Source organism: Lissotriton helveticus, chromosome 2_1, assembly GCF_964261635.1.
Source record: "Lissotriton helveticus chromosome 2_1, aLisHel1.1, whole genome shotgun sequence".
Taxonomy (NCBI): Eukaryota; Metazoa; Chordata; class Amphibia; order Caudata; family Salamandridae; genus Lissotriton; species Lissotriton helveticus.
This window is the reverse complement of record NC_136059.1, coordinates 1,243,585,107-1,243,612,659: the sequence shown is the minus strand read 5'-3', so window position 1 is coordinate 1,243,612,659 and position 27,553 is coordinate 1,243,585,107. Positions and strand designations below refer to the sequence as shown.

Below are 27,553 nucleotides of genomic sequence, written 5' to 3'. Positions count from 1 at the left end.
TTTGACGGGTAACCAAGGGGCCGACCAACATCGCTCCTATGTGGAACAGGAACTCCTTTATGGTCCGATTCAATGGTCAGCCTACTATATGTGGGGGGGTCCTCGATGTTACAGGAACCGACCACGTCCTGTTAAATATAAAAATCCAACTTTCCACAATGTGCCTCCTGCACAGAAAAGTTCGCGGACAACCAAATCAGCACTCCGAGGCAGGAGATATCAAGTTGCTATATTTTTAATCCATAAGATGGGTAACAAATGCCATCAGACGCGTTTCGGGCACGTCCGTGCCCTTGCTCACTGATAATTAGCAAAGCAGAAACACAATCACTTAAATTCAACAGTTTGGCGCCAATGCTCATACTGTGTAAACAGAAAGGAAGGACTAACATATTACATGGGTTCCTATACACATTGTAATACGGGCGCCATTTTGTAATGATAATAATACATAGATAAAGCAAATGTTATCACTTTGACACGAAGCCGACATAAATATATCATCTAGCATTATATACATTCATTCAAACGGTATATATGTTTTATCAACACTGCTATTATATATATATGTATGTATATATATATGTATATGTATGTATATATATGTATATATATATTTTTATTTTTTATATTTTTTATTTTTTTTACACTGACGAAGGCGGTCACGCCGAAACGCGTTTGTAAACTGAGTTTGCGGAGGTTCTGAAAATAAACTCTGGTGAACCTACGCCATACTGGCTTTGAGTGCTCTCATCTTTGAAATCCCGAGGACTGGCAAGATCTTTAGCATTGACAGCACCGTCGACGGAGAATCCGTTTACTGGTTCCCCGCCAGCAAAGATACAATTCACTCACTTTCAAATGAAAACGTATAAAAGGCAGGATTATTCACATATTTCTCCACTTTTGCCATCGCACATTGGAGACATACATGCAAGGGGAGTCAGATGAAGGGGAAGAGGATGATGATCCCTTTGGGATTGCCTGTCACCCTTCTCAGTTGCATATTAAACTTCAAGAGGATGATGAAGAGGAGGTTCAGGAGCAATATACGCATGACGTTTATTCCACACCATATCAGTCACCTCATACTAGACTTCCTCGGTCTGAGGACACAACACATTTACCAACTTCCTTAATACAGGATTTGCAAGCTATGTTGGCAGATTATCGCCAGAGATTTCCACCCAATGAAGGTGCGGCCGCTGGGTCACCTGCTCCAGTTCCTGTGCCACGACCTCCGTCGCCAAGAGCTCCATTGTCACCACAACCACATACTTCTCCAATTCCTCAGGTTGTAGACAGTTCTTCCACTGATGGTGACGAAAGTAGAGAAGAGGGAGAGTTACCGGATAACACTCCAGTGGACCCTTGGGAGGATTATGTCATCCCTACACCTTCTCCACCTCCTCCCCGTCCTTCGGACTCTCCACCTGAAGATATTGGGGGTTTTCACAATATTATGCAGAGAGCTGCTAATAGATTTGAATTAGTTGTCACAGTTGAGCAGTCAGACTGCTTTTTACATGACTTTAAAGAAGGATATCGGAGAGTGGTCAGAGCCATACCTATTATCGATTATATATGGAAGGAAGGCCTCAATATAATGAAAACACCAGCTTCCATTCCGGCAGTTTTGCCGAGGATAGACAAAAAGTATCGAGCACCATCCGATACTCCTGCTTGTTTAATCGGTCATCCTCGACCGGATTCGGTCATTTCTCAGGCTGCGCAGCAGAAGTCCAAAAATCCTTCTGCTCCCATTTCAACGCCACCTGACAAGGAGGGAAGAAGGCTGGATGCAATTGGAAAGAAGTTTTCAGCAAACGCAGCAGCATCCATTGAAGCGGCTAATTCTTTAGCTATCCTGGCTCGTTATGATAGACAAATGTGGTCTGAGATCACGGAATATCTTGAGCTGATCCCGGAGGATCAACAGATGGAGGTACGCAGAATTGTGCAGGAAGGCGAAAGGGCGGCCTCAGAAATTATTGATTGCGCCCTAGACATTTCTAATACCAACTTTAGACAATTGGCTGGGGCAATTGTGCTTAGACATCAAGGTTGGCTCAAGGCTACCACTTTTAGACCTGAGGTCCAAACCAAGATCTTGGACATGTCATTCGATGGTGAGTCATTGTTTGGGAAGCACATTGATGACGCTTTATTGGCTATTAAAACTGATACCGATACAGCGAAATCTCTTGGGACCCTGCAATACAAGAGGGGGTCCTTTAGAGGTGCAAGAGGTCGTGGATACTCCTCCAGCGGCAATTATTCAAACCAACAAAATCGACAGTATCAATCTACCTATAACAAGCCCTACTACCAATCTTCTAACAGGCAGCCTGCTTCTGGTTCTTTCTCTCGGCAAGGAGGGAAACGGCACTCAGGCAATCAAGGGCGAGATTCTAACAAGCGCCAATGAGCTTTGCCGGATGTCGGCCACCCCTCTTTCCCTTCCCGTGGGCGCCAAGATTTCTGCCTTTTACCATCAATGGCGGAAGATAACTTCAGATCAGTGGGTCCTGGATTTGGTCAGCAAGGGACGCACTTTGGAGTTTTTGCAGAAGCCTCCAACAACGCCGCCCAGGGGTCCCCCTCCCCCTCGCCTGCGCTTACTCTTCAAAGAAGCCTTAAAGATGCTACGCAAGAATGCGATAGAACGAGTCCATCCTTCTCAGAAAGGGATGGGCTTTTATTCTCGCTTCTTCCTTGTGGAGAAAAATTCGGAAGAGTGGCGTCCAATATTGGATCTGCGCAAACTCAACAAATATCTAAAGAAACAGAGTTTCCGCATGGTGACATTGAAGGACATTCTGAATTGTCTCAACGAAGGAGACTTTCTGGCTTCTCTGGATATGCAAGACGCATATTTTCACATCCCTATTCACCCGAACCACCGCAAATTCCTACGGTTTCAAGTGGCCGGCGTCCATTTCCAATTCAAAGTCCTCCCGTTCGGCCTCAAATCGGCCCCCAGAATCTTCACAAAATGCCTGGCTCCAGTGGCTGCAATGTTGAGGTCCCTGGGACTCCAGGTGTTCCCATACCTCGACGACTGGCTGTTAAAGGGTCCAACCAGAAACTCGACAATGGAGGCGGTCAGCAGGACACTTTCACTATTCTCGAATCTAGGGCTGACCCTCAATTCACAGAAATCTCAGCTCCAACCTCGTCAACGATTGACTTTTCTGGGAGCAGTCTTGGACACATGCCAGTGCAAGGCATACCTGACACAGGAGCGACAAAACAAGCTCGTCAAACTAGCAAAACCGATATCCGCAAAAAAGTCGCTTTCAGTTCGGATATATGCTTCCCTTCTGGGGATGTGTTCATCTGCGATCAACCTCATTCCTATGGCAAGACTCAGAATGAGACCGTTGCAAGAGGAGTTACTTCGTCAGTGGAAGCAGGTCGAGGGATCATTCGACGACCGCATCAAAGTCACTGTCAAAATGAAACAGGCTCTTCTCTGGTGGTCAAAGGCGCACAACTTGTCGCCGGGCCTCACTTTCCTCCAAGAGATTCCGGAGTTCACCCTGACTACGGATGCGTCCATGGAAGGTTGGGGAGGTCACCTTCAGGACCTTCAGATCCAGGGAAGATGGTCTCATCAGTACCAACAGATGCACATCAACATCTTGGAACTCAGGGCCATTTTTCTTTCCCTACAAGCTTTTCTACCAAGGATCGTGAATTCGTCCGTGCTGGTGCGTACGGACAATACCACCAGCATGTTCTACATAAACAAACAGGGAGGAACGAAATCTCTTACCCTGTCACTGCAAGCTCAGGAGATGTGGGAATGGGCCTTAAGTCACGGCATATCCCTCAAAGCAGAGCATGTACAAGGGGTTCGCAACTCTCTAGCAGACAGTCTCAGCAGAACATTTGTGGGCTGTCACGAATGGGAACTCGAACAACATCAAGTAGAGACAATTTTTCGGCTTTGGGGGAGACCAACGCTGGATTTGTTTGCCACGCAGCAAAACAGCAAGTGCCTGTTTTATGCCAGCAGGTTCCCAGGAAGGGGGTCAAGAGGAAACGCCCTCCTCATGAGATGGACCGGAATGTTTGCGTACGCTTATCCTCCGATTCCGCTCATTCCGAAGGTCCTGCAAAAGATGAAGAGGGAACACTGCACTCTCATCCTCATTGCTCCACGTTGGCCAAGACAATATTGGTTTCAGGAGCTTCTCCTGCTGTCTCAACAGCCTCCGTTTCGGCTCAAACCGACAGTGTCGATGCTGACAAGAGAGGGAAGTCAAATCCATCATCCAGATCCTCAATCGCTGCACTTGCACGCTTGGCTCCTGACTTCCTAGAGTTCAAAGACCTAAACATCTCCTCGGACTGCAGGGAGATATTGTCGCAAGCACGTGCGCAAAGTACCATCAAAACATATCGTTTCAAGTGGAAGAGGTTCTGTTCATGGTGTGGAGATAATGAGGTTCATCCACTTCAGGCTCCTCCTGAAGCCATCCTTCCATACCTGCTTTCTTTGGCTAAATCAGGTCTAGCCTTTTCTTCTATTAAAGTACATCTGGCAGCAATATCCAGATTCAGGAAGAATTCCAACAAACCATCCTTATGTTCATCCTCCTTGATCAAACAATTCCTTAAAGGACTATTCCGAGCTTTCCCTCCAGTTAGTCCTCCTCCTCCGGAATGGGATCTTAATGTAGTTCTTTCCCAACTTCTCAAAAGGCCTTTTGAACCAATCCATAAAGCACAACTGAAGTTTCTGACTTGGAAAGTTGCAATCTTGTTGGCTCTTACTTCTGCTCGCAGAGTTAGTGAAATACAGGTGTTCACTATTACTCACCCTTTTCTGCAATTCTCTAAGGACTTTGTTACACTTAGGACCAATCCTAAATTCATTCCTAAAGTGCCAACTCAGTTCCACATTAATCAACCGGTCAAACTCAGAACCTTTTTCCCAGATCCAAAAACTCCTGCAGAGAGGGTTTTACATTCTCTGGATGTGAAAAGGTGTCTGAAATTCTATCTGCAGAAAACGAAAGACATCCGTAAATCTACACAACTGTTTGTTGCCTATGGAAGACCCACCTTCGGTCAAGCTGTCACAAAGGCAACCATTGCCAGGTGGTTGTCTTCTACAATTACCTTCTGTCATGACAAGGCCAATAGACCTTTATCAAGGAAGGTCAAAGCTCATTCCACAAGAACAGTGTCGACATCTACGGCCCTTTTCGCTGGAGTGACGCTGGAGAACATTTGCCGAGCTGCTACTTGGAAAAGTGTCCACACTTTTACCGAACATTACTGTCTGCAGTCGGAAGTTCAAGATGACACAGCTGTTGGTGATGCAGTGCTGCAGCATCTTCTTCACTAAGGTTGGATAGCTTATATATATATATATATATATATATTTTCTTATACTGCTTTAAACTGTATATATTTATGCTGCTGTCCTATCTGTTATATTTGAAGGTTTTGATGCATATGCTATGTTAACAAGTTTTGTGCTCTATTACCTTCCTGGTTGAGTGGGGATAGATTTATGTTTTCTTTGTCTCCCACCTTCCTCTATCGACAGGCATGATGTTACTGCTTGCTATTCTGATTCAGGCATGTGAATGATGTAGATAGGCTGCTAAGTTTTGAGGCCTAGTTAGGCCTTTAGGCTTTTCCAGCCTACTACAAGAAATTTTAGGCACTGCTATTATATATTTTATTTACCGTGGGACTCCCGCCTCGACGACGGGGAATGATTCAGGCATGTGAATCTATGAAAGATACCCTAATACTGGATAAATATGTGTATATGTGTGTATATTATTCCACAAAACGCCCTGAAGCATTGGAGGCGCACTCGACGATGTTCGACCATCCGGCCTGTAGATGCAGCCTGCTTATCTATGCGCATTTCTTTTCCTTTATGCTGACGCGTTTTAGGGCATCAAGCCCCTTCTACCTGGGCAGGTTGAACAAAGCACAGGAGCCCCACAGGTTCTTTTTCCGGTTTTATTTAGCCATATCCGCCCACCATGAGCGTGTGGGTTTTACTCCATCCCTTGGTGCATTGTGGGACATGGTGTTTTACCTGTAGGTACGAAAAAAATATGTTATTGTCCTTTCGTAAGTTCGTGCGTTTGTTCACATTTATTGTCCATTAAAACTCTGAGTGAGTTACACATTTCAAAGCTGGCTCAATTTAGCATATAGAACATCGTGCCGCTTTCCATCCTGATAAGTTCAGAATGTCCGGCCTCGATGTATATATAGGTATGTGTATATGTATATGTATGTGTATATATATATATTCACTGAAAAAACCATAGGTTATAGACCATATATAGTTAGGAATTAGCATTTACAAAACCTTGAAAATTCACTGAAAAAACCATAGGTTATACACCATATATAGTTAGGAATTAGCATTTAAAAAACCTTATTTTACTCACACAAAACCATTGAAATTCCATATATAGTTAGTTGCACTAACTACATATCGCGCACCCGCAATCCACTGCTGATCATGTCACATATTACATCATTCATGACATGGTCAGTGACATCACTGATGACATCACTGATGACATCTCATTTGACATCAATGACCACATCACTGATGATATCATTCATGTGACAATACAATGCATCTCCTCACGTTTTAATATAACCTCTGTTTCACCCAGTGTTAAATACAGAGTATAATTTTTGAAACCATTGACACACCAATACTAGTTACTACATACGTACTCACCGATTCCTACGTCTACACACACATTCACTCATTCACCCATACAATCATTCATACATACAATCACTCATCTTTACAACACTATCATATGCACTCATACACCTATACAGACACTTACACTCTGCCACTCATCCATGGAGTTACTCACACACCTAGTCAGTCCTGTAAAGAATCAATCACACTTCCATTTTCTTGTCTATACAGTTAAACATAGAGCACCTTACATTTTCAAACATATACTAACACATACTTACTTTCTTATACAATCATTGATACAAGTACACATTGATCTGCACAGAGTCACACACCTCCCAGCCAGCCACACACACACTCAGTCTCCTATACAAATACTTGGACAATCAATCAATAACCCATATAGTTAATCATATAGCTACTGATCAACACATGCAGCAGTTTACAGAACAACAGACATAATGATGCACAAATTAAGACAATTTAGTCACTAACCCATGCACTCAGTGAGACACATTTAATCACTCACTCATACATTCAGTCATGCACCTACTAAATCCTTCGTCCAGACACTTATACATCTACTCATTCTTCAATATGTAAAACATATTTAAACTTTACAGAAACACACAGTCACTGGATGATGTCATCAGTGATCTCATCAGTGATGTCATTTGAGATGTCATCAGTGATGTCATCAGTGATGTCACTGACCATGTCATGAATGATGTAATATGTGACATGATCAGCAGTGGATTGCGGGTGCGCGATATGTAGTTAGTGCAACTAACTATATATGGAATTTCAATGGTTTTGTGTGAGTAAAATAAGGTTTTTTAAATGCTAATTCCTAACTATATATGGTGTATAACCTATGTTTTTTTCAGTGAATTTTCAAGGTTTTGTAAATGCTAATTCCTAACTATATATGGTCTATAACCTATGGTTTTTTCAGTGAATTTCAATGGTTTTTTAATAGCAAATATCATAAGCTGTCGAATGTCAAGTACGTGGTAAGTAAAAACATTTTCGTGTTTATGCACACTGATCTGCTTTGAATGCTGCCCCCCACCCCTCATTTCTATTAGGAGTACTCTCTCTTTGCAGATAGTGAAGGGTAGTTAACGCAGCCCTTTGCCCCCTTTGTAATCCGTCGTGCCTGCTTCTCTCTCCATTTGATTGATTGTTCTCTTTGGTTCATTCTCTATTTACAAACAAGCACAGAGTCGCAATACTCTGTTTAGTCTTTGCAGATAGCGAAAAATCGTGTAAAAAAACAAAAGGAATCGAGCAAAATCAGTAGGCCACTAATGGGATCTCTTTTTGACCTCGCTAAAATTGAAACATTAGGAACAACCTGTTGAAAATAGCAATGCGTATGTACATAAGCGGCGTTCATTTGTGTTCACAGTACCCCTTGTTGATTGTTTCAATCGAGCATTGAATTGTTCGAAGTTAATTCTCTTAAGGATCTTCTCTACCTGCAAACGAGGAAGAATAGGAATATTCTCTCTCCCTTTGCAGATAGTGAAGGGTAGGTAACGCAAGCCTTTAACACGTCGTACCTATTTCATTCCTCATTGATTGATTGATTGTCCGAACATTGACTGTTTGGGAATTAGTTCTTTTTGGAGGTATTCCCTGTTTGCAAATAAACGTAGGAAAATCTTTGCAAGTAGTGAAAGGGTACGTAATGCGGACCTTTCTCCCCCGTTGTAATCTGTCATGCCTATCTACTCCCCACTGATTGATGCACCTTTTTCACCCGGACCATTTACTAGAGATACGTCATCTGGCCCGACCAGAGAGCACCCCTAGTGAAAAGGACATATGCAATAATAACGAAGTGATCACTGTATCCTGTTAACAGAAACTTTACCATGAAACAACCTGGAAAGAAAAAAATAGGAAAACGAAAATCAGTAGGCCACTGATGAACATGAACTTTTATTAAACAACGAACAAAGAAACGATAACATAACGTAATGATAAAACCTATTAATGTCCTAGAAACAAGAAAACGTTAAAATATGCCAGTGGTGAGAGACCAGAAAAACAGTAAGAGAAACCAAATCACCCCTCGCTGTCCCACCGCCTGCCACGCCAAAAAAATCGATAAACTAGGGCAAATGCAAGTCAGTAGAACATCCGCCCCCACTCTGGAAACTTCCAAGGTGGGGCAGGGTTCCGGCTACGCCCAGCCGGGAGCAGCCCATATAAGGCAGGTCCTGCTGCCACGCCTCGGCCAGGAGATCCTAACGTAGGGTGTAGCCGGAGGAGAGGCCGAGGCCAGCGGGACCCGACCAGGGGATTGCCTTTACAACGCTGAACAGTTGCAGGGGGGGGGAATGTCTCCTCGACCCTCCCCTCTCTCTCCCAGTCCGGCCGCGGTGGCCCTTGAGAGTTGCAGGTAGTCCCGCCACATGCTCTTCCGGTCCGGCCACCAACGGTCGGGGGGCCGAGGCCGACGGGATCCGGCTGCAGCCGATAAACCAAGAAACCCGTTCATGGGGCCAGAGCCAGGGGCGTCCGGCCGACATCCACCGGAAGCCCGGCCCGAAGACGGACGGGACACTTCTTTCTTTTATAATGGCTGCGACAACACTGGGGGGGGATGTCTTGCACATGACTCCGACCCCCCCCCCCCCCTCGTCCTCATCGCCTGGTCCGGCCATAACAAATCTCAAGCGAGACGCCGTGGGGTGCACTGGGAGGGAGAGACGGTGCGAACAGGCCTCTCCCGCCTCCCCAGGTGGAGGCTTCCCAGCTGCACCCTCAGCGCTCCAGGCGCCCGGAAAAGGGTTCTTCCACTGTGGCCATGCTGCAACGTCTCGCCCGGCAGGGTGGAGCCCGTCCGCTCATGTGACCCCGCGATCGCCGGTAGCTGCCGAACTCTCAAAATGGCGGTCGACCTGGCAAGAGCGGGCCCAGCATAAAGAAATGGCCCGGTCACTGGTTGACTCCACCACCGTAGTCCTCCACGACCTTGAAGATTCTAGAGGAGCCGCGGGAGTCTCCGACCCCCGATGGGGAATGACTGCCATGATCGCCCGTGGAGTGACGAAACTGTATCCGCGGGACGTCGGCGCTCCCATGCTGGCGCCAGCCTCACTTTGAATTACTAGAATCCTGCAGACCTCACTTCCGGTGAAAGCACAGTGTGACCCGGTAGGAAAAATTATTGCACCCCCTCCCCTTTTTGACTGATAGTTCAAACCACCGATCCTTTCCTTTGCCCTTTTAACGGAACTTTGGACTGCCTCCCCCTCTTTTACATTTTCTAGAGAAAACAAAACATTAACCACTACATTAGCATAGCAGTTGACACCAGAACTGTTTTCAAATTGAAAACCAACAACATCTTCAACAGAATCCTTTTTGTTTCTGCTGTGACCCTGCTACAGCACAGCCATTGTCCCCAGCAGTAATTCTGCAATGCCGGTAAGAATAGCTGTGGTGCCTACTGGACTCACTCACCCCCGCGGCGCCCCACGCCGTTTTTTGCTGGGCGGCAACTTACTAGACATCACTTTCGTGCCATCTAGATTTCAGCGCGTTCTGCTGCCTTGGAACTATTCGCACAACAGACCGCTACTGACAAGAATATTTCATTATTGGTGCTGTCAATTTCAATAAATCTATTGGATAATTCAAAAGAAATTGCCACGGTCTCTTCGTTGTTTAAATGTTTTTACTGTTTTTGTTTTCTTGTATATATTTATATGTTATTAAAGTTTTATATTCCTACTACTTTGTTGGAGTGCTATATATTTTTAATGTGACACATAATTGTAAAAACTTTGATGTACAAAGAGTCATTCCTGGAATCTTCCGCTTCAGGCTCGGTCCCCTCCCCAATCACAATACAGGATGGTTTTCAGATAGTAGGAACACGTGTGGTGTGACGGATCTCATCGGGTGTGGGCCTTAATCTACTATAACTCATTTGAAGAGGGGTGATTCTTTACAGCTGGGGCCATAAACTACATCTGCAGGGCTAGCTGATAGCCTGGACAATCGGACACAGAGAAAGAGGAGTGTCAGAGGGTGCGGTAGTGAATAGGGCGAAAGGGAGGTGTCGGGCGGGCACAGAGTGTGATTCTCAGGGAAGAGCAGCGCAGATGGGGGGAGGTTTATTGCCCATGCATAAGACAGAGAGCGGTGGTGACCAGTGCCTAGGGAAGATGCTTGCGTGGGTGAGGAGCCATGCTACGAATCGACAGCGTGCAGAGAGTGGGTCTGGTCAAGACATCTAAAATGGCTGCCGTGCACGACAAAAGTGTGGCATTTCAAAAAAGGCAAGATGGCGCAGACAATGTTTTTCAACACTTCCTCATTTCCTTCGAATCGAACGTTAACAGACGTTGGGGCATATTACCAAAGTTAAGCGATATTTATCGCTAACGATGCTTACCAACCAATTTTTTACCACTAAGCATCGTCAGAAATTATCGAAGATAAACCTTGCTATTATCAAGGTTTATCGCAAATGCGATAATAAACGGCCGCAATGCATGAATATCGCTAAAAACTCAGCGATATTCATGCATTACCGAGCTAATGCTCTTAGCCATGTTATCCACCTCCCATTGGATAACATGGCTAAGAACTGCTCAGGGCAGGTGTTACTTTTTGGAGATATTCGCGCTTAGCGCGAATATCTCCAAAAGTTGGTAATAGGAGATAGATATCTTGCATGTTGTAATGCAAGTTATTGTGGTATATGGAACTCATACCATAATCTCTCAGGAAAGCAGAAACTGATCCTTTTGGGACCGCCTAAAAAGGCCTAGGGGGTGAGGAGTACTCTACTTTGCCCCCTTTTCACGTTCCGAACTATTTTATTTTACTCTCTTCTGTAATTACACAAAATAGCAGCGATAAGATGCATCGGAGACACACAGTGAGAGAAAGGAGGCCGGAGATGAAGAAGAGATGTCAAATACACATTGGAGATAATATAGTGGCAGAAGGGAAGTAAATATGAGTAAACTTACCATGTAACATAAAAATGTTGCACTCTATACTATAAGTCTCATTTTATACTACAATCACTTCGCTACAACCTCATAAATTAAAAATAAAAATGAATAATGTCTCAAACAATTTTTGATTTCTAAATATAAATTTATTCTTCAGAATTTTCTAAATTTGAAAGAACTAGTAACATGTCCTCATCAGCAATGTCCTCATTAAAAGTCTCCAATGATGATTCTTGTAACTCTATGGTCTCCAAACACTCGATAAATTCGCCATCAAGAGATTGATCAAAAAAATCATTCAAGTCATCTCCTCCTTGTGACAATATTTCATTATTGGTGCTGTCAATTTCAATCAATGTAGTGGAATCATTCAAGTCATCTCCTCGTGACAATATTTCATTATTGGTGCTCTCAATTTCAATCAATGTAGTGGAATCATTCAAGTCATCTCCTCCTTGTGACAATATTTCATTATTGGTGCTGTCCATTTCAATCAATCTAATGGAATCATACAAGTCATCTCCTCCTTGTGACAATATTTCATTATTGGTGCTCTCAATTTCAATCAATGTAGTGGAATCATTCAAGTCATCTCCTTGTGACAATATTTCATTCTTGGTGCTGTCCATTTCAATCAATCTAATGGAATCATACAAGTCATGTCCTCCTTGTGACAATATTTCATTATTGGTGCTCTCAATTTCAATCAATGTGTTGGACAATTCAAAAGAAATTGCCACGGTTTCTTCATTGTGAGCCATTTTATTTTGAAATTGCTTGCTGTAAATTGCAGAAAAAAATAATCACTTTCATTTATCGTTTTTAGTAATACACAATATAAAACTAACTTTATCAAGTATTTAGTATAACAGAAGGACTGCAAATAAATAACAGAAAACATTTTTCAAATTATCTTCAAGTGTACAACATAGTTCCCCTTACAAATTAACAACTCACCTTTTTAAAAGTAGCAGAAGTGTTAGTACTGTGTAAATCAAACACCAGAAATTCACCACCAAAAATTCCTCACAAATGTACCTCAGACAGTAGTATCACAAAATGGCTGTGGTTTCCTCTCATTTGACATATATACATAACCAATTAACTTTCATCACACACAAATACAAAACCAAAGTAACATTTTAATTGGTTCTAAATTTCAACACTTTCAAATGTGTTTTCCCCATGCAATTTTCCATAGGACATTTAGATACGTCTACAGCCTGAATGGCTGAACGGAATTACACCAAACTTGACAAAATGGTACATCAAACCTAAGAGGTCAGGAAGGATCTACTATGCCCCCTTATGGTCATTTCCCCCTTCGCTTTGGCCTCCTCTTGTCTCTCAATCCTACTGAGAGACAAGATGGCGGCCGCTACGGACTGTTTGGAATGTTGACAGACGCCGGAGAACCAATCAGCTTCGCAAAGCTCCGTAACGCGAAAAGTACGCGAAGCGGAGCGCTGTTACAGATATATATCTTTTTTTGAACGTTAATTTCTCAAAATCCACTGGAGCACATATATTGAGACCTAGCAAAGGCACATCGGGCTACCAGTCCCTAATATTTTGCCAAGTTTCGTGCAAATCCATTCAGCCGTTCGATTATTATTATTATTTTTTTTTTTTGCCCCGCGGAGCCCTTTTAAAACCTCCACATCAAACGTAGGGGGTCAGCGAGGATCTACTATTCCCCCTTATGGTCATTTGCCCCTTCGCTTTGGCCTCCTCTTGTCTCTCGATCCTACCGAGAGACAAGATGGCGGCCGCTACGGACTGTTTGGAATGTTGACAGACGCCGGAGAACCAATCAGCTTCGCTTCACAAAGCTCCGTTGCGCGAAAAGTACGCGTCCTGGAGCGCTGCCCGGTCCGCTGTTACAGATATATATCTTTTTTTAAACGTTAATTTCTCAAAATCCACTGTAGCACATATATTGAGACCTACAAAAGGCACATCGGGCTACCAGTCCCTACAATTTTGCCAAGTTTCGTGCAAATCCATTCACCCGTTCGGGCTAAAAGTGAGGCCAACCGCCCTATGGAAAACTCAATGTTAAAAACACGTTTTGGGACCCCCCTTTTTTCTCAGCCCCCCCTTGACGAACCCCCCCCAAATTTTCAAGGGCTGCTCAGAAACAGAATGTTCCATTTTCCTGAAAGTTTCAGCCAATTCCGTCCACAAACGCCAAAGTTATTAGACATAGAATTTTCAAAAAACCCATAGAGAAAAAATCCTAACTATATATACCTACTGGCGACCGCCAGTAGGTAATATATATATGTATATGTATGTATGTGTATATATATGTATATATATATGTGTGTATATATATATATATGTATATATATATATGTATATGTATGTATGTGTATATATATATATATGTATATTAGTTGCACTAACTATATATCGCGCACCCGCAATCCACTGCTGATCATGTCACATATTACATCATTCATGACATGGTCAGTGACATCACTGATGACATCACTGATGACATCACTGATGACATCACTGATGACAACATCCAGTGACTGTATGTTTCTGTAAAGTTAAAATATGTCTTACATATTGAAGAATGAGTGGATGTATAAGTGTCTGGATGAAGGATTTAGTAGGTGCGTGACTGACTGTATGAGTGAGTGATTAAATGTGTCTCACTGAATGCATGGGTTAGTGACTAAACTGTCTTAATTTGTGCATCATAATGTCTGTTGTGATGTAAACTGCTGCATGTGTTGATCATTAGCTATACGAGAGGCTATATGTGTTATTGATGGGTTGCCCAAATATTTGTATGGGAGATTGAGTTTGTGTATTGGTGGCTGGGAGGTGTGTGACTCTGTGCATAGATGTGTGAGCAGTTGATTCACTAGGTGTAGGAGTTCAAGAGTGCATGTGGAAACAGCTACATGGGCAGTTGACTGTGTGCATGAGTGTATTGATGAGTGAATGGATATCTCAATGCTACATGTCATAGTAAGTACATATGTAAAACACAGTACATGTGAGAGTTGGCATATATAAATAACTGTGCATGAGAGCCACTGAATGTGTGAGTGGTTGTATGGATCATTGTGAACTTGTATCAGGGATTGTATAAGAGAGTAAATATGTGTTAGTATATGTTTGAATAAGTAAGGTGTGTATAACTGTATAGTTGAAGAAATGGAGGTGAGATTGTTTATTTGCATGACTGACTAGGTGTGTGAGTAACTCCATGGATGAGTGACAGTGTGTGAGTGTCTGTATACACTGAGTGTATCTAAGGTTATATTAGAGTCTGAAGAGGTTTATCGTATTAGCACAAGAATGATGTCAAATGAGATGTCATCATTGATGTCATCAGTGATGTCATTTGAGATGTCATCAGTGATGTCATCAGTGATGTCACTGACCATGTCATGAATGATGTAATATGTGACATGATCAGCAATGGATTGCGGGTGCGCGATATATAGTTAGTGCAACTAACTATATATGGAATTTCAATGGTTTTGTGTGAGTAAAATAAGGTTTTTTAAATGCTAATTCCTAACTATATATGGTCTATAACCTATGGTTTTTTCAGTGAATTTTCAAGGTTTTGTAAATGCTAATTCCTAACTATATATGGTCTATAACCCATAGTTTTTTCAGTGAATTTTCAAGGTTTTGTAAATGCTAATTCCTAACTATATATGGTCTATAACCTATGGTTTTTTCAGTGAATTTTCAAGGTTTTGTAAATGCTAATTCCTAACTATATATGGTCTATAACCTATGGTTTTTTCAGTGAATTTCAATGGTTTTTTAATAGCAAATATCATACACTGTCGAATGTCAAGTACGTGGTAAGTAAAAACATTTTCGTGTTTATGCACACTGATCTGCTTTGAATGCTGCCCCCCACCCCTCATTTCTATTAGGAGTACTCTCTCTTTGCAGATAGTGAAGGGTAGTTAACGCAGGCCTTTGCCCCCGTTGTAATCCGTCGTGCCTGCTTCTCTCTCCATTTGATTGATTGTTCTCTTTGGTTCATTCTCTATTTACAAACAAGCACAGAGTCGCAATACTCTGTTTAGTCTTTGCAGATAGCGAAAAATCGTGTAAAAAAACAAAAGGAATCGAGCAAAATCAGTAGGCCACTAATGGGATCTCTTTTTGACCTCGCTAAAATAGAAACATTAGGAACAACCTGTTGAAAATAGCAATGTGTATGTACATAAGCGGCGTTCATTTCTGTTCACAGTACCCCTTGTTGATTGTTTGAATCGAGCATTGAATTGTTCGAAGTTGGTTCTCTTAAGGATCTTCTCTGCCTGCAAACGAGGAAGAATAGGAATATTCTCTCTCCCTTTGCAGATAGTGAAGGGTAGGTAACGCAAGCCTTTAACACGTCGTACCTATTTCATTCCTCATTGATTGATTGATTGTCCGAACATTGACTGTTTGGGAATTAGTTCTTTTTGGAGGTATTCCCTGTTTGCAAATAAACGTAGGAAAATCTTTGCAAGTAGTGAAAGGGTACGTAATGCGGACCTTTCTCCCCCGTTGTAATCTGTCATGCCTATCTACTCCCCACTGATTGATGCACCTGTTTCACCCAGACCATTTACTAGAGATAGGTCATCTGGCCCGACCAGAGAGCACCCCTAGTGAAAAGGACATATGCAATAATAACGAAGTGATCACTGTATCCTGTTAACAGAAACTTTAGCATGAAACAACCTGGAAAGAAAAGAATAGGAAAACGAAAATCAGTAGGCCACTGATGAACTTTTTATTAAATAACAAACAAAGAAACGATAACAATACGTAATGATAAAACCTATTATTGTCCTAGAAACAAGAAACGTTAGAAGTAAGCCCGTAATAAGAAACCTGAAAACATCGCCCCTCACTGCCCCAAAACGTGTCTGTCCCACCGCCTGCCACGGCCAAATAACGGCAAACTGGGAAAGATAGAAGTCAGCAGACATCCGCCCCATTCTAGAAACTTCCAAAGGGCAACAGGTTTTCGGCTACGCCCAGCCGGAAGCAACACATATAAGGCGGGTCCTGCTGCCACGCCTCGGCCAGGAGATCATCACGTAGGGTGTAGCCGGAGGAGAGGCCGAGGCCAGCGGGACCCGGCCAGGGGGATTGACAACACTGGAGAGTTTCAGGGGGGGGAATGTCCCTGTCCTCGACCCTCCCCTCTCTCTCCCAGTCCGGCCGCGGTGGCCCTTGAGAGTTGCAGGTTGTCCCTCCACACTCTCTCCCGGTCCGGCCACCAACGGCCGGGGGCTGGGGCCGACGGGATCCGGCTGCAGCCGATGAGCCAAGGAACCCGTTCATGGGGCCAGAGCAAAGGGCGTCCGGCCGCCATCCACCGGAGGTGTGGCCCAAAGACGGACGTGACATTTCTTCTTTCTTTTATAATGGCTGCGACAACACTGGGGGGGGATGTCTTGCACATGCCTCCGACCCCCCCCCCCCCTCGTCCTCATCGCCTGGTCCGGCCATAACAAATGTCAAGCGAGACGCCGTGGGGTGCACTGGGAGGGAGAGAGGATGCGAACAGGCCTCTCCCGCCTCCCCAGGTGAAGGCTTCCCAGCTGCACCCTCAGCGCTCCAGGCGCCCGGAAAAGGGTTCTTCCACTGTGGCGATGCTGCAACGTCTCGCCCGGCAGGGTGGAGCCCGTCCGCTCATTTGACCCCGCGATCGCCAGTAGCTACCGAACTCTCAAAATGGCGGTCGACCTGGCAAGAGCGGGCCCAGCATAAAGAAATGGCCCGGTCACTGGTTGACTCCACCACCATAGTCCTCCACGACCTTGAAGATTCTAGAGGAGCCGCGGGAGTCTCCGACCCCCGCAGACACCCCCGATGGGGAATGACTGCCATGATCGCCCGTGGAGTGACGAAACTGTAGCCGCGGGACGTCAGCGCTCCCATGCTGCCACCAGCCTCAGTTTGAATGACTAGAATCCTGCAGACCTCAGTTCCGGTGAAAGCACAGTGTGACCCGGTAGGAAAAATTGTTGCACCCCCTCCCCTTTTTGACTGATAGTTCAAACCACCGATCCTTTCCTTTGCCCTTTTACCAGAACTATGGACTGCCTCCCCCTCTTTTACATTTTCTAGAGAAAACAAAACATTAACCACTACATTAGCATAGCAGTTGACACCAGAACTGTTTTCAAATTGAAAACCAACAACATCTTCAACAGAATCCTTTTTGTTTCTGCTGTGACCCTGCTACAGCACAGGCATTGTCCCCAGCAGTAATTCTGCAATGCCGATAAGTATAGCTGTGGTGCCTACTGGACTCACTCACCCCCGCGGCGCCCCACGCCGTTATTTGCTGGGCGGCAACTTACTAGACATCACCTTCGTGACATCCAGATTTCAGCGCTTTCTGCTGCCTTGGAACTATTCGCACAACAGACCGCTACTGACAATCCACCCCCCGGGACGCCCCACGCCGGATACCCAAATCAGTGCGGCACCCAGGCAACATCTTCTGAATTTTCATAATTTGAAAGAACTAGTAACATGTCATCATCAGGAATTTCCTCATGAAAAGTCTGCAATGATGATTCTTGTAACTCTATGGTCTCCAAACATTCGATAAATTCGCCATCAAGAGATTGATCAAAAAAATCATTCAAGTCATCTCCTCCTTGTGAGAATATTTCATTATTGGTGCTGTCAATTTCAATAAATGTATTGGATAATTCAAAAGAAATTGCCACGGTCTCTTCGTTGTTTAAATGTTTTTACTGTTTTTGTTTTGTTGTATATATTTATAAGTTATTAAAGTTTTATAATCCTACTACTTTGTTGGAGTGCTATATATTTTTAATATGACACATAATTGTAAAAACTTTGATGTACAAAGAGTCATCCCTGGAATCTTCCGCTTCAGGCTCGGTCCCCTCCCCAATCACAATACAGGATGGTTTTCAGATAGTAGGAACACGTGTGGTGTGACGGATCTCATCGGGTGTGGGCCTTGATCTACTATAACTCCTTTGAAGAGGGGTGATTCTTTACAGCTGGGGCCATAAACTACATCTGCAGGGCTAGCTGATAGCCTGGACAATCGGACACAGAGGAAGAGGAGTGTCAGAGGGTGCGGTAGTGAATAGGGCGAAAGGGAGGTGTCGGGCGGGCACAGAGTGTGATTCTCAAGGAAGAGCAGCGCAGATGGGGGGAGGTTTATTGCCCATGCATAACACAGAGAGCGGGGGTGACCAGTGCCTGGGGAAGATGCTTGCGAAGGTGGGGAGCCATGCTAAGGATCGACAGCGTGCAGAGAGTGGGTCTGGTCAAGGCATCTAAAATGGCTGCCGTGCACGACAAAAGTGTGGCATTTCAAAAAAGGCAAGATGGCGCAGACAATGTTTTTCAACACTTCCTCATTTCCTTCTAATCGAACGTTAACAGACGTTGGTGCATATTACCAAAGTTAAGCGATATTTATCGCTAACGATGCTTAGCAACGAATTTTTTACCGCTAAGCATCGTCAGAAATTATCGAAGATAAACCTTGCTATTATCAAGGTTTATCGCAAATGCGATAAAAAACGGCCGCAATGCATGAATATCGCTAAAAAGTCAGCGATATTCATGCATTACCGAGCTAATGCTCTTAGCCATGTTATCCACCTCCCATTGGATAACATGGCTAAGAACTGCTCAGGGCAGGTGTTAGTTTTTGGAGATATTCGCGCTTAGCGCGAATATCTCCAAAAGTTGGTAATAGGAGATAGATATCTTGCATGTTGTAATGCAAGTTATTGTGGTATATGGAACTCATACCATAATCTCTCAGGAAAGCAGAAACTGATCCTTTTGGGACCGCCTGAGAAGGCCTAGGAGGTGAGGGGTACTCTACTTTGCCCCCTTTTCACGTTCCGAACTATTTTTTTTTCTCTCTTCTGTAATTACACAAAATGGCAGCGATAAGATGCATCAGAGACAGACAGTGAGAGAAAGGAGGCCGGAGATGAAGAAGAGATGTCAAATACACATTGGAGATAATATAGTGGGAGAAGGAAAGTAAATATGAGTAAACGTACCATGTAACATAAAAATGTTGCACTCTATACTATAAGTCTCATTTTATACTACAATCACTTCGCTACAACCTCATAAATTAAAAATAAAAATGAATAATGTCTCAAACAATTTTTGATTTCTAAATATAAATTTATTCTTCTGAATTTTCAAAATTTGAAAGAACTAGTAACATGTCCTCATCAGGAATTTCCTCTTCAATCATCTCATCTGGAATCTCCTCATGAAAAGTCTGCAATGATGATTCTTCTAACTCTATGGTCTCCAAACATTCGATAAATTCGCCACCAACAGATTGATCCAAAAAATCATTCAAGTCATCTCCTCCTTGTGACAATATTTCATTATTGGTGCTCTCAATTTCAATACATGTAGTGGATAATTCAAAAGAAATTGCCACGGTCTCTTCATTGTGAGCCATTTTATTTTGAAATTGCTTACTGTAAATTGCAGAAAAAAGTAATCACTTTCATTTATCGTTTTTAGTAATACATAATATAAAACTAACTTTATCAAGTATTTAGTATAACAGAAGGACTGTAAATAAATAACAGAAAACATTTTTCAAATTATCTTCAAGTGTACAACATAGTTCCCCTTACAAATTAACAACTCACCTTTTTAAAAGTAGGAGAAGTGTTAGTACTGTGTAAATCAAACACCAGCAATTGACCACCAAAAATTCCTCACAAATGTACCTCAGACAGTAGTATCACAAAATGGCTGTGGTTTCCTCTCATTTTAGATATATACATAACCAATTAACTTTCATCACACACAAATACAAAACCAAAGTAACATTTTAATTGTTTCTAAATTTCAACACTTTCAAATGTGTTTTCCCCATGCAATTTTCCATAGGACATTTAGATACGTCTACAGCCTGAATGGCTGAACGGAATTACACCAAACTTGGCAAAATGGTACATCAAACCTAAGAGGTCAGGGAGGATCTACTATGCCCCCTTATGGTCATTTGCCCCTTCGCTTTGGCCTCCTCTTGTCTCTCGATCCTACCGAGAGACAAGATGGCGGCCGCTACGGACTGTTTGGAATGTTTACAGACGCCGGAGAACCAATCAGCTTCGCAAAGCTCCGTAACGCGAAAAGTACGCGAAGCGGAGCGCTGTTACAGATATATATCTTTTTTTGAACGTTAATTTCTCAAAATCCACTGGAGCACATATATTGAGACCTAGCAAAGGCACATCGGGCTACCAGTCCCTACAATTTTGCCAAGTTTCGTGCAAATCCATTCACCCGTTCGATTATTATTATTATTTTTTTTTTTGCCCCGCGGGGCCCTTTTAAAACCTCCACATCAAACCTAGAGGGTCAGGGAGGATCTACTATGCCCCCTTATGGTCATTTGCCCCTTCGCTTTGGCCTCCTCTTGTCTCTCGATCCTACCGAGAGACAAGATGGCGGCCGCTACGGACTGTTTGGAATGTTTACAGACGCCGGAGAACCAATCAGCTTCGCTTCACAAAGCTCCGTAACGCGTAAAGTCCGCGAACCGGAGCGCTGCCTGGTCCGCTGTTACAGATATATATCTTTTTTTGAACGTTAATTTCTCAAAATCCACTGGAACACATATATTGAGACCTAGCAAAGGCACATCGGGCTACCAGTCCCTACAATTTTGCCAAGTTTCGTGCAAATCCATTCACCCGTTCGATTATTATTATTATTTTTTTTTTTGCCCCGCGGGGCCCTTTTAAAACCTCCACATCAAACCTAGAGGGTCAGGGAGGATCTACTATGCCCCCTTATGGTCATTTGCCCCTTCGCTTTGGCCTCCTCTTGTCTCTCGATCCTACCGAGAGACAAGATGGCGGCCGCTACGGACTGTTTGGAATGTTTACAGACGCCGGAGAACCAATCAGCTTCGCTTCACAAAGCTCCGTAACGCGTAAAGTCCGCGAACCGGAGCGCTGCCTGGTCCGCTGTTACAGATATATATCTTTTTTTGAACGTTAATTTCTCAAAATCCACTGGAACACATATATTGAGACCTAGCAAAGGCACATCGGGCTACCAGTCCCTACAATTTTGCCAAGTTTCGTGCAAATCCATTCAGCCGTTCGGGCTAATAGTGAGGCCAACCGCCCTATGGAAAACTCAATGTTAAAAACACGTTTTGGGACCCCCCTTTTTTCTCGGCCCCTCCTTGACGAACCCCCCCCCAATTTTCAGGGGCTGCTCAGAAACAAAATGTTCCATTTTCCTGAAAATTTCAGCCAATTCCGTCCACAAACGCCAAAGTTATTAGACATAGGATTTTTTCTCTGGGATTTTTGAAAATTCTAACTATATATACCTACTGGCGACCGCCAGTAGGTAATATGTATATATATGTATATGTATGTATATATATATGTATATGTATGTATATATGTATATGTATGTATATATGTATATGTATGTATATATGTATATGTATGTATATATATATATGTATGTATCTATATATATGTATATGTATCTATATATGTATATGTATGTATGTATATGTGTATATGTATGTATATATATATATATATATATGTATGTATGTATGTATATATATATGTGTATATATATATATGTGTATATGTATGTATATGTGTATATATATATGTATGTATATGTGTATGTGTGTGTATGTATGAATAGGTAGAGGGCTGAGAGTAGAACCTTACTCCTTACTGAGATTAATGCAGATTCTGGTTGTTGATATCCTGGCGAACTGGTGACATTTTCATTTTGTCATGTATTTTTAGAAAATGCCAATTAAAAGAGGTTTAAAAATGTATCCATATATGTATTACTTTACTCCTATTGTGGAAAGAAAGAAAGCAAAAAATGCCTTCAACTCACTCGATTGCACTATCCTGTCTCATCATTTACCTCTCTCAATATATCCTCTACTGCCACTCTAACTCATCCAAACCTCATTCTACTACTGTGACCTCACGGTGATGCTTTCTTGACTCTTCCCTCCTCGACTCACCCCAAACCTCATTCTCCTACTTTGATCTCCATATATCCCTTTCTAGACTCTTCCCTCCTCTATCCCTCCTTTATCCTTTTCAGTCATACTAACAGACTTGCATGTCCACCGCTCAAATTAACAACTCGTATGTCCCAGTACTGATCCACCAATAAACCTTTGTGTTCCGGAGTAGCGTGCTACTCGCCAAAAAGCACTTAAACTCCTCATCAGGAGTAGCAAGCGCGATATAAATTCAATTACTGTTTGCAATCTGGCCCTGGGGCCTTATTGTTTGGGAGTGATTTAATTGTATATTATATTTCCTCTTCCAAGTGTGGCTCCCCCAGTTTTTCTAGCAGGTTTCTTGGAATGTCAGGAAAGTTAACCCCTTTAAGATACTGATAGCGAGGGTCTCAGGGTTCCTTCTGGTACAGTTCTATGTAATAGGTTGCAAAGCTGTCTATTACGCTTTTATCTGAGTTTTTAAGGTCTCCCTCCGCTATTTGTATTGCTTGGTTATAATTCTTAACCAATCGATGTTGCAATTTACAAGCAAAAAAACGTATCAGCTTTGTTCCCCCTCTCGTAATACACTTGTTGAATTCTTAGTAATGTATCTCTCTCCAATCACTCCTCCAGTTCTTATTTTACACGTCTAAGATTACTTTATTGATGGTGGTTGTATCGCCATACATCAATCCAGTTCAGATTAGCTATTCCCGTTTTTAGAGAGTGACAGCCAGGCATATAATCCCACTGACAGACAGACCATCAACTGCAGGGTCTAGTGCCACATTATAATCCTTGCCCTTCACCAAATTGCCATCTGCAGTGGTAGCTAGGATTAGAAACCGCTGTCGACAGAAGCTTTCTTTATCCGTCATTGGGAACCTGGACTGAGACTGTAGAGTATAAATGGCCATGTACTGTGCCCTTCACCCCACCTCTACCCTGGCCCTTTCTTTGTATAAAATCGGGGCGACAGGGGATACCAACTCAGATCAGGATAGCAACACCTTTAGATTAGGCTCTGGAGCGCGTTTGTATGTGGTTCTTTAAAAATCTCAATTGCTTAGTGTCAGAGGACACAACTTAGGTTTCTTGAAGTAAGACTGGTCCGCCCTTTTCATATGAAGCCACTCCATTAGAGCATTATGCTTCACTGGGGATTTTAACTCCTGTCTGTTTAGTGTTACAAATGTTCATGTTTACTTTGGGTCTAAGCTCATTTCTAGTGATAGGGAAATCCCTAATTGGCAAAATCTTAACACTGTCTCTAAAAATAAACTCACCCTCCATGTATTCCATAAATGGCGCCCTAATGAGAAATGTTGACATTAATATCGTTCCCCAACACTGCTCTTCCACTTTTTTATCGTGATTTGTTGTCAGATGGGTAAAACAAATCAAAACTACAGTTACCTCTACTACCAGCAGCAGTCTAGCATAAGCATATCTCATCTTGTTGCTCACAAAGTGTAAAAACATTAAAAGTTGAAAAGTAATAAATCATGATCAAGTATTGATGGTGAGCCAACTGGTAAATAGCTAAATGAATAGACCATTCTTCCAACTCATGGTCTGAGATAGTTTTGGGTATTCCTCTAATTAATTTTTTAGTCTGGATCTGTATTTGCCATCGTCAACTCTGTCCAGGACTACCTGATATTGGTTCCCAGAGTCTTCTATTTTGATCTGCAGTTTGTCTCTGTGGTGGGCTCCTTCAACCAGGCCACCTCCAGCTGGCTTATTCATTTCCGCCTTTTGTACAGAGTGATCTAGCTCCGTCAATTCTTTATTAAAGTCCTGCCGCAAAACAGTCAGTTCTTTAAATCCCACATTATAAGACCGTAGCTGGGGTTTCCATATTTATTTCAATATCTCCTTAATGTTGGATGATTTCTATGCCTTTGGTTTGACTGACCACATTCTCTCCGTACATGATTGCGTCTGCAAGGACCTCCACGACCACAGGAAGAATCCAGCCATTTACTCAGCTGATTGCAGTCCTCTGTCAATGTTGCGTATTAATCATCTCAGATGGTCTTTCCCCAATGTTTAGCTATTTCTGTGTCCTAGTTAGATTTTGTACACTGCTCAGGCCATTAGTTCCCCTAAAATAGTCTTCTGTTTTGCCACAGTGATCACTGGGCCTTTGTTGTTTTCCCATAACTTGTTTGGGGGGCGCCCACTGCATTCCGTCTCACTAGCTGAACCCTGTGGGCCTCTCCTCTGAACTCCCGGGTGCTTCCACTCGCTTATGATTATGGGAATTTTTCTGTTCCTCCAATGGGGCAGGCCAGCCTCAATTGCCTCACTCCAGGCACTAGGAACCACACCCAGGATCTCTTCTCATCAGACAAGTCAGAGCCGTCGACACACCCCTCTAGTAGGTATGTTCCCATGTGTCGAATCCACAAGGGGAAGCTCCACCCTCCACCCTCCCCCCCTCCTCCCACACCCAACCCCCTCCATGGGATTAGGACAAGGGACCCGAAGGCAAGCGCCAAATATGTCTAGCTAGTCTAGGCTAGTGCTCCTTCGGTCTGTTCGATGCTATATCAATCCTCGTCATCAATCTTGGGATTCATACACGGGTGATTGGAGGCCTTTGACTCTCTCTAAGTTTTAAGTTCTAATTCCGTCAATGATCTACTGGAACCCGTTTCCCTTTGTGGCCTGGTGTTTCTTCTTACCACGGGAATAGATCCCTTTCCGCTTATTGTGCTCATTAAGTCCGGAAGAAAGTGCCCATTTGCGAGAACTCTACAAAGACTCTGGTAGCTGCATGGCTTCTCACTAAAGTTCTCACACATGACCACTTCTTCCCAATGCTTTGTTTAATTAATTGGGTGCTGGTTGCAAGTGAGATCAAGTATTTGTTCTGTTCATAAAATCTTTCAGAGTAGCTACAGTCAGATCCTGACTTCCTAGTTCAAATATTACTTTCTCTTGTGTTCTGCAAACAGAACACTCCTTTGCCTTCTTCCTTATGCACAAGGTGTTCAAAGGTAACATGTTCTTCTGGGTATTCCAAGCAGTGGAACTATTCTTAAAGAAATAGAGAACCAATTTGTATAGTGAATGGCGCTTGCCCTAGTTATTTGTACTGTTGCTACTGCTGTTCCCTCCCTCCTATCATGCTACTTCATTTTCTTCCCTTGAATGTTTGACCATTCTGATGTTGTACGCTATACATGTCCCGAATATTATACAAGCATCTAGACTTAGACTACATTGGTACTCCATGATGTTGATACAGTCCAATCCATGTTGGCTGATTCAGGTTGACAGGCTCTGTCCTTATGAGGGTCGCAATAAATAAAGCCATTCGTAAGTTATGCTGGTTTTCCTTGCACAAGCTAAAGTTCACCTGGATAGTGATTTATTGGACTTCCCTCACTGCTTATTAGTATTGCAGCTATTAGCGATGCACTCTTGGTTGAATGGGGAACTATACCTTTCGCTGTGCTATGTCAGATTTGTGGTAAATTAGGCTTTCTTCCAGTGCTATCTCCTCATTCGAGCAACAAGCAAAGAAAATCTTCAGAACATAAATATTTTTTGAAAACACCATTAGTCTGTCCACTCTTAACGAACGTTGTGATTGCAACTATTTACTTCATTGTAGGTGCACTGATGACATTAAAACAGCCTACGAGGCACTGCCTGGAGAAAACCCTTATCGAAAGGAACACAGTACATCTCTCTCTTCCTCTAGTCACACATATATTTGTCTTGCTTGTTTCTCTCTCCCTTACTTTTTCTCAGCTTGAATATTGGACCATATGCCTGCATGGATTACCACTCTAGAAAGGCTTTTAATGTGGGTTTTAATCTCACCCAAAATGCATCTAGTTGTCCCTTTCTTTTGCCTTGCCTGCATTGATCAAAGTCTGTTTTTTAAATCGCGAGAACCTTTTTTACTTTTTCACTCTTGACAGGCATTAAAGTGAACCTTTTCACTTCTGTGTTAATTAATATTGTTGGTAGAAGAGTCTGTTTAAAATATATTCTAACATCCCTCTTTAAATGCTTGTTAGAATGCTGAAATAGTATAATGCACTAATCATGCTCCTCGGGCTAAATGTTCAACATTATAGGCAGCAATGCAAAAACAGTGTGATGGACTGTTTGTAAATCTCCGAAATATCTGGCTTGGTTGCAGATCAGACATTTGGAAGTAAAACAGTGCTTCCCATCAATTGATATTGCTGTAGTATTCGCTTACGAAGGGCACTGTGGTATGTTTTATGAAGTACAAAGCCTAGTCTTTGTAATTGAAACTCCTGAACAATACTCATAGTATTTTGCACTATGTATAAGGCCTTACTTTTTCTTTGTTTGATTCAGGTTAGAATTGCCCCTACTGTCACTGCCTGGAGTAACAAATCTCCCACTGCCCTTCCCAGCACTCCACCTGCAGCCTCTCCCTCTGAGTCACAGGTATAATATCCATTCTTTCTCTTTTGGCAGAGCCCTTTTCCCCTTTCTTTGAAATATGTTGCTTCATTCAGACAAGCAGTACACGTATTGAAGAATTGTGTTAATGTTCTTTCAGGATTAGCTTTCTGTACAGTCCACTGGAGCGAGCACACTTCAGCTGTAAATGGCTGAGGAAGTTAATGGTACAATAATTATTTTTCAAAGTTAGGTCTCAAACTGCTTTTTGAGCACTTTACAAAAAGAGCACCCCGCTTTCTATACTGATGTTTCAGATCTCAGAGAGTGTGAGAAGTTGTCCTGGTATATGCTGTCCACTAGTTAAAGTGGGCACCTTGCACCAATCCAAACATCCCGTATGGTGATTTAAGAGGTCAAAGATAACACTATCCAAGTGGT

General features: G+C 42.9%; 1 protein-coding gene across 34 annotated transcripts in view; it reads left to right on the top strand.

Moving 5' to 3' along the window:
- SEC31A (SEC31 homolog A, COPII component) overlaps positions 1 to 27,553 on the top strand; it is a 439,339-nt gene that overhangs the window by 360,073 nt on the left and 51,713 nt on the right. For 14 of the 34 annotated variants that reach the window (XM_078676169.1, XM_078676163.1, XM_078676157.1 and 11 more), the window contains one exon: positions 27,065 to 27,157. The exons of the other annotated variants lie outside the window; for them this stretch is intronic. In XM_078676169.1, coding sequence (XP_078532295.1) covers positions 27,065 to 27,157 — 93 coding nt within the window. The remainder of the gene's footprint in view (positions 1 to 27,064; positions 27,158 to 27,553) is intronic. 34 annotated transcript variants of the gene reach the window in all.